Raw genomic sequence first — 18,679 nt, forward strand, 5'->3', positions numbered from 1 at the left:
TCAAAAACACTTTTGACATTTTGAAAATTTTTTTTGTTATTTTTGGAAAAATTAAGTCAACGTTTTGTTCTTACATGCACTAGTTTGCACAGAGTAAAATTAGCTTTCCAAAATTATTGATTTTAGATTTTATTAAACATACCTTATATCAAAATATATTCGAATAGTATGAAAATATATTCGAAATTTAAAAAAAAACAATTAATATTAAAAAATGTAGGAAATTTTGCAATAAAAATATCTTAAATAATTATTGCTTGTTACATTTCTTGTGCAAGCGCAAAAATGACCGACACGTTTACCCATTAAAAATGTACCTATGTATATATGCGCTTACTTTTATTTTTACAACTAAATTATGATATTTTTGTTTAAAAAAAAAATTAATTTTATTTATAAAATTCATTAAATACAATTATCAAAGTGGTTGTTATCATGTAACACTAAAAATACAATTTAATTAAATAAGAAATACAGAAAAAAACCAAAGAAAACTTAACACAATCAGAACAACTTTAGGATGTACTTACCAAATTATATACAAAATTAATATACCATTAAGTTGTATTTATGATTGAATATTGTTGCCAGATATACATTTCATATCGTTATACAGGTTTTACCTATAACGTGATTAACTTTGATTAATATTATATGCAGGCTGGTCACAGCCTAGTTAAATCCAATGACCTGATGCTTGACTCTCAAAAGTCAATTTGAAGTTCCTAATGCTCCCGAGTGGAGTAAGCAAAAAAAAAGTTTGTATTGCATCTTCAACGAAACTTACGGAGAACGAATATGTCTCATACTCACACTCTTGCGCTTTTGTATATAATTAATTAATAATTGATTAATTTAAGATTGCGATACGAGTGAAGGAATAAACAATATTCATATATTCATATAATCTCCCAAAAGTAATCACAATTTAATGATACTATTTCGACTTCAAATAATTTTTTGTCATACTGAAACTGGAATACTTTTAAATTAGATTAAAAATGCGTTTGTGAAAATTTCATCAGTTTATGATTAAAATTTATTATCTTTTTATTTCCCAAAGCGATAAAATGTGTACTTAAAATAAAATTGTACCGCCGATCATAATGAGCAAAAACCTCTTAAGACATAATATTAACGCTTCATCTGATTACTGATACGTTTTATGATTGAAATGTTTAGTAATTGAATAATAAATGAAATGATCTTGCAAAAAAAAAAAAATTTATCTTTTACTTTTGTCATTACCTTGGCATTTATGTGGTATGAATTTTTTTCTTCAAGTAAATAATCAAATGATTGCATTTATAAAGATTATTTAAATTTTCTTTTTTGTTTTGTTTTCTTTAATGCTCAATGATATTTTGTTTTTATTCGAATTGGGAGGTTCCGAATTTTTCAGATGAAATGAATAAAAAAATTAATTAACATTTTCAAAATATGGCAATTTACAGTATAATTTTTGTATATGATTATTTTTAAATTAATTTTAATCGGAATTTTTGTTTTTAGCTTTTCTCCATAATATTCTACAAAAAAATTTGAAAAAAAAAAACTTTTTAGTTTCTCTCTGTCTGTATATTCGTTTGTCCAGCCGAACGTGAGTTCGTCTGGCCGTCCATTCATCAGAATTTACAAAACATCTACACCCTTTAAGATAGACGACAGCTGAAATAGCCACTTCTACCGCGGCAATGACAAGTTGTGCATTAAAATGACAAAAATTGTTTTATTTTTTATGTCATCTTAAATGTCCTGAATCATTTGAAATATTTTGATATATATGAAACTATTATAAACCATTTGTTTGACCAAACTTTTTTATATAAGTAAGCTTGAATTAAAAGTTTATGTAAACTCATGTCTTTTCACTCTATAAATAACCCATATTTTTTAATTAATTTTGAAATAATGTTCCTATACCTTAATTACCTTCATTTTTAAGGTTTGTTTTTTCAATAAAGAAAATTAACAGTTTGCATACAAGCAATATTCTATTTTATTAATGTAGCTGGCATAACATAATATAATTAGGTATCTGTTTTTACTCATTACCGCACTCATACTAAATACATAAAACAAACAAACAACCTTTGTATCGCTTTGTGAACGAAACTCATAGAGAAAAGGTACCTCTTATACTAATACTTCTCAAGTTGTTATCATACATTTTGTTTTTACTTTTATTACACAATTTTTTTAACGCAAAGTATTATTTTGTCGATACAAATTTATGTCATGACACAAAATGTATCAGGTGCCAACATAATTTTTCGTAAATATTGCGAATTTTTTTATTTGCAATGATTGTTGGAAATGTAGCGAAAAGTCAGAGTTGCTTGCGTTCTCGGACATAGAGTATCTCACAGGGTATCATGTGAGACTGAGAGGATAAGAAAAGGAAATATTAAAACGGTTAAATCAAAAGAAAAAACGGTTAAATCAGAAAGAATTAAATACAACAAATTAAGACTAATCGAATCTAAAAATGTGCAGAGGATGTGAAGTTATTAATAACCTACCTTCAAACATATCATATTAGTATAATCTGTGAAATTACGAAGGAAAACTTAATTAAACCGAAATCAAATCTTTATAAATTTCCCGATCCAATTACATAATATTCTAAAAATATTATTTTCAATGTAGTTTTAGGAGTTTATAGGAATGAAGCATGACATGCTTTAACACTTTTAAATTTTTAATAATAATTTTATTAACATACAATAAAAAGACATTCAATTTGTTCGAGTACACCCAATTGAATCAAATATATGTAGAAGAAAAAATATGGAAATAAACTCATGAAATCTGATTGCACGTAAAATTGCAAATTATACAAAAGTATACAACACCTTTCAACATAAATTTGAATTTTTTATTTCATTTCTGTTCCAAATTTACTAACAAATCCAATTGATTTTATCAAAAATAAATATTTATGCTATTAGGATTTTTAGAAAGAAAGAAAAACAAAATGCCTATTAAATTCTGTTGGTCGCATTAAAAAACAAAAATCAGCCGTGAAATTATACAATGTTCTTATTGACAATTTAAAATGGTGTTTTTACAATAAATTGCATGAATGATTTGCATATAAGTGTAGATAAGACCATTAACATATTTACAAATACACTGTGAAAATTTTGATTACTGATACACGTTTTTCTTTTTGTTATACAAAATTTAATAACTATTAACTATTTTTATCTAATATTTTTGTACAGGTAATGTAGTTGTTACAGATTGTTAGAGCATATGTTTGTTTAACGCGTTTTTCATTTAAAAAGTTTTAAGATTTAAAATATTATAATGCCTATGCAATTGTCTATTAAAGAATCTTTGAATATATTGGTAAACTGTGTCATAAAAATCATATTTTTCTTTGAAGTTTTATCAGATGTACTGCTATCTGAAAAATAAAAAATTAATATCAAATTCTAAGTTAATAATTCCACACGAGCTGGAGATTTGGTTTTCGTTACTCACGGTTGTACACAGCATGTCCAAACTCAAAATTACTACTCCGGCGCCATTTTATGTCAGATCCAACAGTATGAGTCTTAGAATCAGCTTTATTACGTTCTTATGCCCCATGTAATGTAGATACATATATAAGTCTTTGTCTAAAACAATTTTAAATAACATGTCTTACCGAAATTGTGTGTTACGCACCAGTGTATACTCCTATAGTTCTATATACTAAGAAAGTTATGCTCATTATTGTTGATTATGATTAATATTAATTCTGTCTTGTTATTTACATGGAGACTCTTTTTTTTCGTTAAATGTAATGATGTCCAGTTGTTTTACAATAAAAAGTTTTACTGAAAAAGAAGGTCTATATTATAGAAATGAATAAAATTGAATTATTATATTTTATATTCCAGATTCAAAACTGAAATTTCTTTTTTTAAATCCTAAACAATTTATTCAATATTTTATTTTAATTAATTGCCTTGGGCCAATTAAAAAAATTTTTAATCCAATTTCGTAATCTCATTTTAATTTAATTTATAAAGATATTTTAATTGTATACTCAAAGGGACTCTTAGATTAAAATATTTTTATGTAGTGCAACGAGAATATTTTTTTTTTTTGCAAAATCATATTTTTTTTTAAATTTTGTTTGAAAAGGCATGCCTTATTTGTATGTTTCTTTATAATAGTTCCGAAATAAAAGAAGAAAATTAAAGTGTTGAATAACATTCAATTGGCTCGGTTCTGTTCTGGTCATTTCAAAAGATTCCACTCATTGTTATTATTGTGTTCCCTATCATTGAGTGAATATTCAATTAAGGACATTAAGTAACAAAAAAACCGCGAGTCACGTACTTCATTTTGTGATAGCACAGCATTCGTAAGCTGTTTCAGAAAATATTCAATTAAAAATTTTCTGATTTTGCTACAAATTCCAGTTAATTAATATTCGATTGTAAATTAATCCTGAATTGTAAAATTTTTTAAAATTGTAAATTTTTTATATTAATTTGGAATTTTTTTAATGTTAACTAACAACTTGTAAATTTGGTTTTTAAACTTAAAATTAATGTACGTATGTGGAATAAAATTTAATTTAGACTTGTTAACAAAATACACCATTTTAACTATAAAATCATTTGTATTGCTTGTTAAGTAGGTCTGAGAAATTAATTATTTTTAGTTAGTATAAATTTTTTCTTATTATAAAGCGTTTTAAATTTGTTAACTGGGAAATATTTTATATTAATTAATGTCCGGCACGCAATATGTTATAGTAGTTAAAATGTTTAAATAATGAAAAATTAATTAAATGTGCTAAAATTCAATGGTCGCTTTTATGACATTAATCAATCTTTTTTTTTACTCTCTTCATCCTATTGCATTTATTTGTGTGGTTTGCATTTAAACAGTTTTGATTAAACGCATTTTTTGGTTTGGAAGATAACTATAAAATAAATTTGTAAAGAGTTATTTACGGAATTTTAAACTATTGTACAATATTTATAATATATTAAATTTGGAAGTTAGTGTACGTGTACATAAAAGCAATGCTGACAAAAATCGATTAAAAAAGAAATCAGTTAAGTAGCAATTTTTACTTATTAGCAATTTTATTCATAATAATGTGTGAAAAAATTATAGTAAAGCTAGGTTCCTTGTTGTTAAATGATAATCAACACATTCTGTTATTAACCTGCTTTATATCAATCTTCTTTTGTTCTCCTTTATAACAATGTTCTCTTGTAGATACATCGCGTTATAATATTTGTATAACTGTTGTATGATATCTCGCGTAACGTAACTTAAAATATTTTACAAAAACACTAGAGTTACGTTACGTTAGATTACATTATATTAAGTTACTTTCCGTTACGGTTTGGGTAACGTTGCGCTAAGTTACATAAAGTACGAGTTCCGTTACTTTACGTATTACTCCTTATAATAGTCCATAAAAACGTGCTCTGACAAGTATTGTCAGAGCTAATTGTGTCCAATTCAGCTATTTAGTTTAGCATGATGATCCTTCATTATTTCTAAGGTGGCATTACGTGAGTTATGCGCCCCGATAGCAGTCCAATTATCCGACATGATTAAATTTAGACTGCAAAGAAAGAAAAAATTCTAGAAAAACTGCAGATATAAAAGATTTTTAATAATTTTGGAAAATCAAATAAAGTGTAATTAATATACTGAATTTGCTCCTGATTTTTACTGGGTATTATAAGTCAAATGCAATCACATGTTATCGTAAAAATTCAATTTAAAAGTAATATAGGTATATATAAATTTTTAGAAGGTATTCAGTATTGTTTTACATTTAAAAATAATTGAAAAGAGTATATTTGTAACCTTCGTGAAATCCATTGCAACATCAGTACTGTATAAGACCACATTAGTAAATGATGGGAAACTCTTTAAGATTTCTAAATTAATTAAAAGAAATTTATGTTTAATTAAACAATAATATTAATTCAATCCGTTTTTATCAATTTATTTTAAAACAAAAATTAATAGTTCAACTAAAAACTTTATTATTGCTAGTAAAGATGATTACAATCAAGGTGTGGAAGTTTTGAAATAGAGCTATTCGAATTTATTTAATTCAATTGTGACATCATTATTTGTATTTGCATATGATGAACCTATAGGTATTTTGCTAAGGGAACTGATTACTAAAACAATTGAAAATATATTCAAAAGTATTTTAAATTTTTAGTTAAACTGAAATTGCTTTAGTTTCCACTGTGGTCCTCAGTGACTTTCGTTGTAAAAAAAATTTTAATTTTTAATGAATGTTGACGACATTATTGTAGTTAAATAATTGTTTTGAAGTCAAAATAATTAGTAAAATTGTTGAATACGATATCGCCTCTTACAAATCGCAAAGGCTTAATTAAAAACATTTTTAATTGAATATTTAAACTTACGAATGTAAAATAATTAACTTGCATGTCTAAATAAGTAAAAATAATTTGGATTTTAAATAAGTATTTTACAGGTTCTGGTAAAACTGATACAATCGTATATTAAAATTACTGCTACTCCAAATTAACTTATTTCTATCAAATATAAAATTATCAAGTTTATAACTAAATTAACGATTTTTAAATTATTTCTTGTTTTACAAATTATTTTAGCAATAAATAAAATTTATAAAATTCGTATATTATGCTGAAAAGGAAATATGGGAAGTTTTAGAAGCATTAATTTGTATGTATATAGATTTTAGTTGCCTAAGCTTAATGGACATTTTATGAATAATTTTTTCAATTCCAAATTTTTGAAGTAAGAAATTGTAGAAATAATATTGGGAATAAATCAAATCGCTCAACGATAATTGCCAAATTATTTGTGCAGTTGAACTTGATCTAAATAAATTTTTAAAAATTAAAGTGAAACTAAAGGTTTGTAAAGTAGCACTTTTCCCTTCAACAAGTAAAAATATTGCTTTTAAAAACAATCTAGGTACTACATTATTAAAACTACTTTCATTCATATACGAATATATTGTAAAAATTGCATACATTTAGGATGCATTAAGCAATGTCCGTAATCTTTTAAATAAAAGAAAAAAAATTTAAAGAAGCGTTAACATAATACTCGAATTTAAGAGTTAATTGCGTAAGTTAAGAAAACTAATTATATTTTTTGATTACATTCACCTTTAATTTTTTGTATTTATAGAATTTTAAAACACCTTAAAGTTTCCCAAATATAAGGTGCCAAAAATTCATATTTTACAAATTTCGTGGCGCTATAACTTGAAAGAAGTGGAGGTGGAAAAAAAATTTCCTTCTAAAGAAATAAATTATTTATTAATATCTAAGACTGCGACAACTTATTGTTAAGAAGCAAAACAATATTAGAAATATACAAATAATCAGTTTTAGATAACTGTTAATTTAAACAGCCATTTTGTATTCTTGATATTAAATTATACTATGCTGTGGTAGAAGAAGCTCAAACATTACTTTTCTGGGTTTGCAGAATTTCAGAAGTGCTTGTACTTTTTGTTACAGTAAATAGTCAAAAAATTGGATTTTTAGGGCTTTGAGGGTTTTATATAGGGGGAGAGATAGTTAAAGCTTCTAGCAAAGATCTGAGAGGCTATAACAAAAAATCTTTATAAAAATGATAAAAAACTATAATAATATGTTATTATTTTTGCATCGACATACAAATATATATATCTCAGTTTTGTGACATTTAAATTTCCAACTTAATGAAGAGCTTATGATAACAATTTCATAATTATTGTTGTTTGATACTTGTAGTATTTCCACGCTTTTGCATACTCCTGGCTAATAATTGTGAACTCAAATTGATTTTAAGTTCTTTCAACATCTATAACACTAGACGATCGTATAGTGTTATAATATCGATATTGTTATTAAACTTCTTTTAAAACCCTAAAAATTTTTATAGCACTTCATAATATTTTCCAATAACATCAATTATTATTTTTACAAAAATCCTCATGTAACGTGCTTCATATTTTTTTTGTCATAAATCTAGAAAAAATTCTCAGCCGTTTTGTTTTTTCTTTTATAAAAAGGAACATATACTCGTACATACAAAAATTCTAAAACAAAAAAAAATGTTCAACATTAAAATAAATTCGTTTACCGTGTCTCTTTAAAATTTCAATTAATCATCGACTTTTGTTTACAGCGTTTGCACTCTAAAATGTTTTTACACATATGAACAACAATTAATGAGAATCACGAATTTTCATAATTGCAATTTGTGTTTAAAATAATGTTCAGAAGTTGTTTAATATTTTGTAAAAATTTATTTATGACACCCGCTTAATAACTAGTTCTATGTAGCCGTCTTAGCAAGAAAACTGTTTTAAATCTTTTTTTTTTTTTTTAATAAATTATGAGCGATTAATCTTCACACTATAAAATCATATTGTAACTTATAAAATTGAAGCGTGAAAATAATACTTAAAATAAAACAATTTAAATTATTTATTACCAATTAATTTATTATTTTTTTTTTCGTTTCAATAATATTATTAAGTATAAATAATAATAGAGTTAGAACAGACAACCATATAGTACTAGTACAAATTTCCTAATGTAAGTTGAGGGTATTTGTGAAGCAACGTCTAAAAATTTCTTTTAAAACTTCATGAAATTGAGAAAAGTTGCACTATATTTTTATAAAAATATAAGCTATAGCAGATGCTTCATTAACTATTGTACGAATTTCGCCAATAAATTAATTAGAGTACAAATTTTCGTTACAAATTATGGAAACGTGAGAAAAATTCCCGGGAAAGAGACATTTCACTCAGAAAACGTATAGTATAATAATATAAAATTACCTGAACTGAAACTGTTCAAACTGAAAATTTGAATTAGTTTGCAAAAGCTACTTGGCTCATTTATAAAACGTGCTATCATCGAGTATAAGAGCTGAGTGGAAATTTCAGCATACCTCTAAAAAATTTTTCTATCCGAGCAAGCATAAAACCGTTCATTTTCTTCGTTGAACTGCTAATGTTAAGTGCATCAAAGTGCAAAGAGCTAAGTAATAATTTCCCATTTTTTTTTTGTTTTCTTATAAAATAAATTAGAAGAATGAACAAATTATTATTAAAAGCGATCGGTTTTCCATTGTACCGAATAATAGTTATTTAATGGATTTGATGTAGTTGTAAGTAATTTCACAGTATTCCTATATTTTATTATATATATTTTTTTTATTTTTAATTACACATTTATCACATAATAACTTATTTTTCGTGAATTTACTTGAAGGTTTATACCTGTATTAAATAATTATAAAAACTATTTTTGATGTATGAGGCAATATAGGAGAGCTTATTCGCCCTTTTTGTATTTATAAAATTTTTTTTTGTATATGTACCTTCTGGAATTGTAATTAAAGAACTCAATAAATTTATGTAATTTTGTTGATATAAGAGAAGTGTATTAAAGTAGTGAAGCTTTTTGCTGCTATCACAAATTGCTATTAAAATGGTTTATTACACCCTATTATTTTCAATAAATTATGTGAAAAAATTTATTTATCTCTTCACCGTAACACTACAGCTACGGGTAAAAATTTGGTCGCTCATTAACTTAAAATCAAATTACTTATTCATCAAACTGAAAAATTTTTATTGCAAATTTAACAGTGATATTATTTTAATACACACTTTTCCAGAAAAATCCTTCAAAATTTAAATAAAGTAATAAGATGAACTCAAAAATTCATTCAATTATTCCTAATAATTATTCAAAAATAATTTTATAGCCTAAGGCTATCAATATAACAAGTTCACTTAAAATTTTTCAATTATTTCATAAATTGCAAATAAATTAACTTCAATTTTCTAAACTTTAGGGCATTAAACTTAAATTTTTGTTTACAAGTACAACTTTGAAATGTGAAAATAAATTCATAATGGCAAATTTTTTAAAAATGGCAAATTCTTTTCTTTATATAAAAGCAATGAAAAGCTCATTAACGCTCAATTATTAATTTTGTTCCCATGAATTCAGATTGCAAAAACTATCCATTATATGTGATGAAATATATTTTTATGTCATATATAAAACCTTTTTAAAATAATGTCTAGCTGGTTTGAGATGAAGAGAGTGTTATATAGAAAATTGGGTTAATTTTTTTTTTAATGAAATGTTATGAATAACATTTAAGATTTTAAAACCACATTTGATTTAAAAATTTACTTACATTTTTAATTTTTTTTACATTTACCTACAATTTTAAGGTTAAAAAATGGTTAAAAGTTAATTTACAGGTCAAGTGTATTCAAATCAGTTGTGACTAAATGAAATACTTGTTTGATTGAAATGTAGGAGAATGAAAGTAAATCTATTGCAGAAGGTAATAAGAAGGTGAAATGCAGTAAAATGTAGTAAAATAGTAAAATTAACATTAACATAAAAATGAATATATTTTTCAAATGCCAATTTCAAGTCAAATTTATCACGTTAGCGCTCATATAAATTACATGAGCAATACGTGAGTATTTTTTGTTTCTTTAAACTTAACACTGGATTTTCAAGTGAATGAGAGTTCATCGGCACACGCCACACTTTGTAATAAAATTTTTCAAAAAAATAATCTAATCAAGCCAGAAATTTTTTTCTCTCAGGAGATAAAAATATGTATGTTACCTACTAAATTTATATCATGATAGTAAATTTTTTTGTATGAAGTTTTGATTAGAAACATTTTCCAAAATCATATTCTCATTTTAGAATCAGAACAAAAAATAATTTTGAGTTACTAATACAATAATTATATTGTATGATTACAACATAATGTTGCATCAGAGCCGACGTTGAATTACTACTTAATAATTATTATTCTAAATAAAATGTAATAATATTGTCTCTCGTTAAAAGTACAGCAATAAATAAATTAATGATATTATTTATGATTATATGTAGTTGCGGTAAATTTGCATACAATCAAACACGCGCATATTAAATCAAAATTGAATCAATGAATTTTTTAATATAAATGAATTCTTTATACATAATTATTTAGCAACATGTTGCTAGTATAATTTTAATATGTTTTCAATATTCATTATGAGCACATAATTTTTTCTTTTTTGTGGGAATCCTGCTATTGATTACAGATTGGTGTTTTTATGAATATGAAATTATGTGAGTATGATATTGCATTGTAGTTGTAATTTATTGTTGTAAACATATTTTTCTTTTATGCTGAATGAATATTATTGTTATTATTATATTACTATTATGTAAAAGAAGAAAATTTATTTTAGTTCATTTTTACATTTCGGTTAGAATAAACCATATTCGCGGAATAAATATCTAATAAGGAAAAATTAATTTTTGGAAAATTTATTAATGTATGTATTTATAATATATAAATTATTAATGAATATTGTAAATTAGTTGATATAATATAAAAAATATTGTCGCGAATAATTTATGCACATATATAAGGTGTTAAATCTTGTTTGAAATTCTGAACAATATATCAACACAGGGTAAATTTGGTAACCAAAATTTAATGAATTGATATGGTTGCTCAGAATATTTGATGTTAAAAATGAAAAACAATACTTCTTGTTCTTCAACCTTTATTTAACTCCTCTTTATTTTCTACATATTAAGACTTATATACTAAATTTACAATCCAACGTATCCCTACTCCAATTTATTTTTAACTATTAGTTTTACGTTATTATAATTTTTATTTAAATTACAAAGAATATTTTATTTACAATATGAAACAATACAATTAAAAGTTGTATTACACACAGATATCTATTGAGCCCAAATATTTACACATAACCAAAATTGATAATTTTATGACGGTCGCAACAGATGAATCTATTTTTAAATCGTCCCTATTTTTATAATCTTTACACTTCGTAATGCATACTAAAAATTGTCATATCCTTATCATATTGTAGACATTATACAAATATATGATTGTAATATGTTACTAGTAAAGATTTCTCTCATAAACATAATTTATTATCTATTGTTCTTATCCCTTTTATTGTTAAGGTTTCTAAAAATACAAAATTAACTAAATAGTAACTTTCTAAACTTGACATGTGCATTGATAACTGGTTGTTGTTGTTGCGTCTTAAACATTCTCCCCCGCGTTGATTGCTTGCACATCAAACCTTAAGATCATTTGCTGTTACTGTTATTGCTTTAGATAATGGTTTAGTTTTATATTTTTTGACCACATATGTTGTAACGGTGATGATGCAGAACCCAATTGCCAAATAACTTATAATATATTGATGTATGTCGTGATTGGAAATTTCTTCGTAGTTGTTTTCTTGTTCCTTCAAGGTTCGTATATGTTGTTTGATTTTACCATACTCAAGAGAAAACGAATCGGTTATATTTAACAGATCAAAATGTGCTTGGCTGAACATAGCAGAGTCAATTTGGTGTTGTACTTGGGGTAGTACGTGTGGCTGCAGAAATGAATTGCTGAAGTTGCCTTCGATTATTTTAAACGTTTGAAGGATCTGCTCTTTGTCTTTTAACAAACAGTTTTGATTGAATGTTATTATACCATTGCCTTGCAATCTTATTTGGTATGCAGAATTATTGCAAACAATATTGTACAGATATTCGCTACTTAATGAGTACAACCATGAATTTTTTCTGATGATTTGAATCCATGTTCTACTTGGTTTTGTTATTTTGATTTTGCATCTATCCGCAATTGATTGTTGTGCTATTAAATTAAATTCACATTCGACTTCTTTTGCATCTTTGGTGAAAAATGGCCGGAGTTGATTACATAGATAATTTTCATTGTCATATGAAATACAATTATGCCATTCTGCTGTTGATAAGGTATATGCTAAATCTTTATGTAGATTTGTCATCAAAATTTCCTTGTCTGGTTCTATACTAACAAATGTGTTGTTTATTCTCGTTGGGAATGGCACAATTCTAAATATTTCCAATTCCAATGATCTTATTAAAGGAATGCTTAACGTGAATATGACAGAGCCGTTGTTTATTTTTGATTTGACTCTTGTTATTCCATACACCTGTGTTATAGTTGGTACCTGCAATTCTGCTGGAATGACCTTTTGTAATTCTTCTAAATATTCAACAAGTTGTTGAGGCTTTAATATCAGTGTGTTGAATCTTTCATGATGAACATCATGAATAATATTTAAAATAGTTAATTGAAGTTTTTCCAACTCGTCAATTACTAGAGTCATGTATTGACTCAACATTAAAAATACCTTTTGAAGCTTTTCATTTTGCTGGCTGGGTGTTAAGTGTTGTAATGTACGATTTACTTCATGTATTTCTTCATCAATAACCTTTAATTGTTGCAATCTTTCAGCCTGACTCTTTTTAAATAAATTAACTGTGGCCTCAATGATTGACGTTTGATTTTGAATAATATGAAAGGATTTTGTTTGTTTGTTCTCAAATTCTCGCATAATTTTTTCTATTTTTTCTGCGTATTCATCATCTAGAACTCCAAATAATTTATTTGCAATGTTGCCTACTATGTTGATTAGTCCTCGTTTGAAACGCTGCGGACTGACAGTGGTTGGGAACAAGAGTTGATTTCTTTCATGTAGTTCTTGAAGCTTATGTTTGAACCGATCTAATATTAACATTGATAGTTCTTTTTCATTCATTGTGTCTGCTATACTTGTCATTTGGTTTATACCTTCTATAATGGCCTTGTTATAATTCCAATAATCACTCATATTGTGGTATACTACTAAGTTCCAGTTAGTTGCAATAAGTTGTCCCTCTCCTAGTTTCTCGAAGTATACACCGCTATTGTTAAGTTGTGTAATTTGATAAGGTACTGAAGATCCAAATACTACTAATGGTAAGAATACTAATGCCAAGATCATAAATAATGTTGTATGTGATGAATATTTATTCCCTTTTTTCCATTTTGCCTTCGAATTCTCATCTGTTTTTTCTAATTTTCGTTTAGAACTCTCAGGTGATGTTAATTGAGTATCGGAACTCTCTATTGGTAACGGAGCTAAATTGTGAATTGCTCTTTTATATGTTCCGTGTGCTGTTTTTACAACAGCTACTCTTACCAAATTATCTTTACCCTTGATAACTTCTATAATTCTTGCTATTGGCCACTTCAACGGGGGTAAATTTTCTTCTTTCATAATTACAATTAATCCCGGTTTTATATTTTCTGTTGATGTTTTCCATTTATATCTTTGTTGTAGCTCTAGTAAATATTCGTTTGTCCATCTTTTCCAAAATTCTTGTCTAATAGCTGCAACTAGTTTCCATCTTGACAATGATGACAGATTTTGAGTAGATTTATTTGGTTCTTGAAGTGATGTCAATGGTTCACCTATTAGAAAGTGACCTGGGGTAAGTACTGATAAATCATTCGGATTTGACGAAAGTGGTGTCAGTGGTCTTGAGTTCAAAATGGCTTCTGCTTCAGCTGTTACTGTACATAGTTCCTCAAATGTTAGAGAAGCTGACACAAGAATACTTTTTAGCAGCGTTTTAACTGATTTAACTGCCGCTTCACACAATCCAGAAAAATGCGGTGATCTTGGTGGAGCAAAATGAAACTGTATCCCCTTAGCGCTACAGTTATTATATATTGTGGTTTTTTCTTTTTCTGATTTAAATATTTCATATAATTCATTCAATTTATTTTTTGCTCCAACAAAATTGGTAGCGTTGTCGCAATAAATATTTTTGCATAGTCCTCTTCTCGAAATAAACCTTTTTAATGCTCCAATAAACCCATCAGTTGTTAGGTCTGATACTACTTCCATGTGTATAGCCTTTGTACTAAAACAACAAAATACAGCTATATAAGTTTTTTGGGGCTTTTTACCTCGTACGTGAAAATGAGTTAATATAGGCCCACAAAAATCGACGCCTGTATTACAAAATGCTCTTTCTGGCAAAACTCGAGCTTCTGGTAAATCTCCCATTAATTGCGTATACATTTGAGGTTTGGCTCTTGCACATAATACACATTGACTAACAACAATTCTAGACAATTGTCTGCCTTGTAAAATCCAATATCTCTGTCTAGAAATGGCTAATAATGCCAACGGTCCGGCATGCAAATGTTGAATGTGTAAGTGATTCATAAGTAATTTTGACACAATGTCTGTACCTGGAAGCACAATAGGATGTTTTGCATATTCGTTAACTGCAGCGTTGTTTAATCTTCCCCCTACTCGTATGATGTCATCGCAATCGATAAATGGTGTTAGTGAAGACAATCGACTATGTGGTCTTACTAATGTTTTATTTTTCAAATCTTTGAGTTCTTCTTGAAAATGATTTCTTTGAACTCCTCTAATTATTTCTAATAAGGCTTCATTTAACTCATCTGTTGTGAGCCATTTATTATCATTCTTATGTGTCCCATTCTTAAATGTATTTATTGCTCGTAAGATGTATGCCATAGTTCTTTGAAGAAATTTAAAGCAGTTATGATGGTCAATTAAATGAAGTGGGTGTTGTTCTTGTTTTTGAACAGCTTGATTTATTAGAACTGTCACCTGTCTTTCTTCTTCCATATGTTTCAATTCTGCATATTCCCTCATGAACTGAATGTATTCATTTCTTAGGTTCACATTTTTTGACAGTTTGCCTTCCAAGTTTAAAAATCTTCGCATTGCTATATTTTTTGAATTTCCTAATAAGCTATCTGAACTAGTTATTGGTAGACTTACAACAAAGTGTCCTGATTCTTCTCTATACACAGTGTTTTTGAAATATTCTTCACATCTTTTCTCTGATGCATTCATGATTCTCTTTTCTGGAATTTTCTCAATTTCCCAAAACTTATTTAATTGTTCATTTAGTTGAATGTTGGTTATTCCAACAAAATTATTGGTTTGATTCTGTTGTGTCACTTTACCAAGAATCATCCAGCCGAATACTGTTTTTTGTAATATCGGTAAATTTGCTCCCAGTTTTAATTGGCCCCCGTTCACACATTCTGCATACATCTCAACGCCGAGTAGCATATCCACTTTCTGCGGACTATTAAATTGTGGATCAGCTAACTTTATTGACGCTGGTATTGGCCACTGTGATATGTCAATATATTTTTGCGGTTGACAAGTAGTTATTGATCTTATCACATTAGCCTCAATGCTCGTATCAAACATACTTGTTTTTGACATAATTTTCACATTCAGTCGACTTCTAGATTGAACTTGACAGTTTCCTACACCATGAATGTCCAAACTTTCCCCTATTGCATCCAAACCTAATTTTTTCTGAAGACGTTCCGTGATGAGGTTTACCTGTGAACCAGAGTCTAATAATACTCGACATTCGACTGGATTGTTTGCCTTATCAAGTACTTGAACTATTGCCGTTCCCAAAATTACATATTTTTCAGGTTCAACCTCTGACATTGATATATTTACTGTCGCTTGTTGTTTTGTAGTGGAACCTTGACTAACTTCTTTTTTGTATAGATCATGAATCAATGTGTTGTGCTTTTGCTGACATTTTCTACAGTTACTCAAAACACATTTTTTCCAAAAGTGGCCTTTCTTAAAGCAATTTGTGCATAAATTATGCTTCCTTACACATAAGCCTTTTTCTTGGGGCGTCATTTCTAAAAACTTTGAACAGTTAAATAATGAATGTTTCTCTTTACATACTAAACATTCACTGTTACTATTCAAAATTACTCCTGTTGTTACGTAAGCCGTTTTCTTGAGTTTTGTTGACTTGTCTCTACTATCACCTATAGCTTCTAGCGCTTGAAATCTTGCTTGGATAAACGTGAGAAACTCTTGTAGACTCTGTAGGTCCTTGGTACATTGTAAAGATTGCTCATATAGCACATGAGTGTCTTTGTCAAGTTTCTTCATTAAAATATGTAATAGAATTGGATCCCAATTATTGTAAACTTCCAATTCTAAATTTTCTAACATCATAATACATTCTTGTGTTGTGTTAAATAGTCCTTTAATTGATTTACTTGACCCAGGTACAATACTTGGTTGTCCTATTAACTTATCCAAAATGTTTGTTACTAGTAACCTTGTATTATTGTATCTCTCTTCTAATAACTTCCAAGCTACAGAATAATTTGCATCTGTTATTGTAAGATGTCTTATATACCTCTCTGCTTCTCCCGTTAAATTCATTTTTAAATACCACATTTTCTCTGTATTTTTTAGTGATTTTTGTCCATCTATCATCTGACAAAACATATCTTTAAATTGTATCCATTTGCAGTAATCACCATCAAACTTCGGAATATCGATACTTGGAAGTTTGATGCTAGGTGTCACCTCTTTGCTTACTTGACTTACTGAATCTTGAGGTTGTAATTTGACGTTTTTTTGTAAACTTATTATCATGTCTTGCACTTCTTCTTCCAATTCAAGTACTTTTACAACGTCATATCCAGCTTGTTCTGGATTTCTTATCATTCCAGCAATTTCGATATCGTCATTTTTTATTTCTTGCCATAAATTTTTTATTTCGTCTAATTTGTTCTTGTAATAGTTATCGTGCTGATTCTGAATTACAATTTTTTGTAACATGTAATTCAATCGCTGCTGTTTTCGTTGACAAATCCAGATTAATTTTTGTAATTCTGGATTCTCAATAACATGCTCTGGTTTTTGCATAACATCTTTGATTTCTAGAACACCTGCTTTGTTTAGGTTTAAGTCTTGCAATTTCTGATCAAATTCAGTCTTGATTTTTTTGTAATATTCTTGTACATTTTTATAACACTCTTCTGTGAAATATAAATGTCCTCTTTCTTTTTCGAACTTGGCTCTGATGTCATCATCACCTTTTTCAAACAATGCCCATAGATGCTCTACTTTTTCCAATTTGTCTTGGATTAACTTTTCGGTCTTCCTTTCTTCGGGTAGCTTCGTATATTGACCGTACACTTCCTTCAATTGCTTGATAATTTTACTTTGACTTGCAGCTGCTGACTCCATTTTACTTCTCGTGACTAGTCGTGATTACTTCTTTTGTTATAATTACTTGATGCTGATCTGACTTCTTAAATACACGATGCTTGTCGTGTTGTATTAACGTTGACCAGATCACGTCGGGGTCACCAAAATGTTAAATCTTGTTTGAAATTCTGAACAATATATCAACACAGGGTAAATTTGGTAACCAAAATTTAATGAATTGATATGGTTGCTCAGAATATTTGATGTTAAAAATGAAAAACAATACTTCTTGTTCTTCAACCTTTATTTAACTCCTCTTTATTTTCTACATATTAAGACTTATATACTAAATTTACAATCCAACGTATCCCTACTCCAATTTATTTTTAACTATTAGTTTTACGTTATTATAATTTTTATTTAAATTACAAAGAATATTTTATTTACAATATGAAACAATACAATTAAAAGTTGTATTACACACAGATATCTATTGAGCCCAAATATTTACACATAACCAAAATTGATAATTTTATGACGGTCGCAACAGATGAATCTATTTTTAAATCGTCCCTATTTTTATAATCTTTACACTTCGTAATGCATACTAAAAATTGTCATATCCTTATCATATTGTAGACATTATACAAATATATGATTGTAATATGTTACTAGTAAAGATTTCTCTCATAAACATAATTTATTATCTATTGTTCTTATCCCTTTTATTGTTAAGGTTTCTAAAAATACAAAATTAACTAAATAGTAACTTTCTAAACTTGACAT

At 27.3% G+C, this 18,679-nt stretch overlaps 1 protein-coding gene across 1 annotated transcript; it reads right to left on the bottom strand.

Moving 5' to 3' along the window:
• Positions 1 to 14,154: 14,154 nt before the first annotated feature.
• LOC129615436 (uncharacterized) lies at positions 14,155 to 17,932 on the bottom strand. The gene is made up of 4 exons (XM_055530647.1): positions 17,218 to 17,932; positions 14,715 to 17,103; positions 14,255 to 14,573; positions 14,155 to 14,199 (listed from the first exon to the last, which is right to left on the bottom strand). Exons 1-4 carry the CDS (start codon positions 17,930 to 17,932, stop codon positions 14,155 to 14,157), a joined length of 3,468 nt encoding a protein of 1,155 aa, XP_055386622.1.
• Positions 17,933 to 18,679: the final 747 nt, after the last annotated feature.

The sequence above is a fragment of the Condylostylus longicornis genome, unplaced genomic scaffold (assembly GCF_029603195.1).
Source record: "Condylostylus longicornis isolate FDR11 unplaced genomic scaffold, ASM2960319v2 ptg000135l, whole genome shotgun sequence".
NCBI lineage: Eukaryota > Metazoa > Arthropoda > Insecta > Diptera > Dolichopodidae > Condylostylus > Condylostylus longicornis.

Coding starts and splice junctions, on each gene's coding strand:
- LOC129615436 (XM_055530647.1), bottom strand. CDS start 17,932: ATGGAGTCAGCAGCTGCAAGTCAAAGTAAAATTATCAAGCAATTGAAG. Junction 17,104..17,217: donor CGATATTCCGAAGTTTGATG/GTGATTACTGCA, acceptor ATTTAACGGGAG/AAGCAGAGAGGTATATAAGA. Junction 14,200..14,254: donor CATTGTCAAGATGGAAACTA/GTTGCAGCTATT, acceptor AATATTTACTAG/AGCTACAACAAAGATATAAA.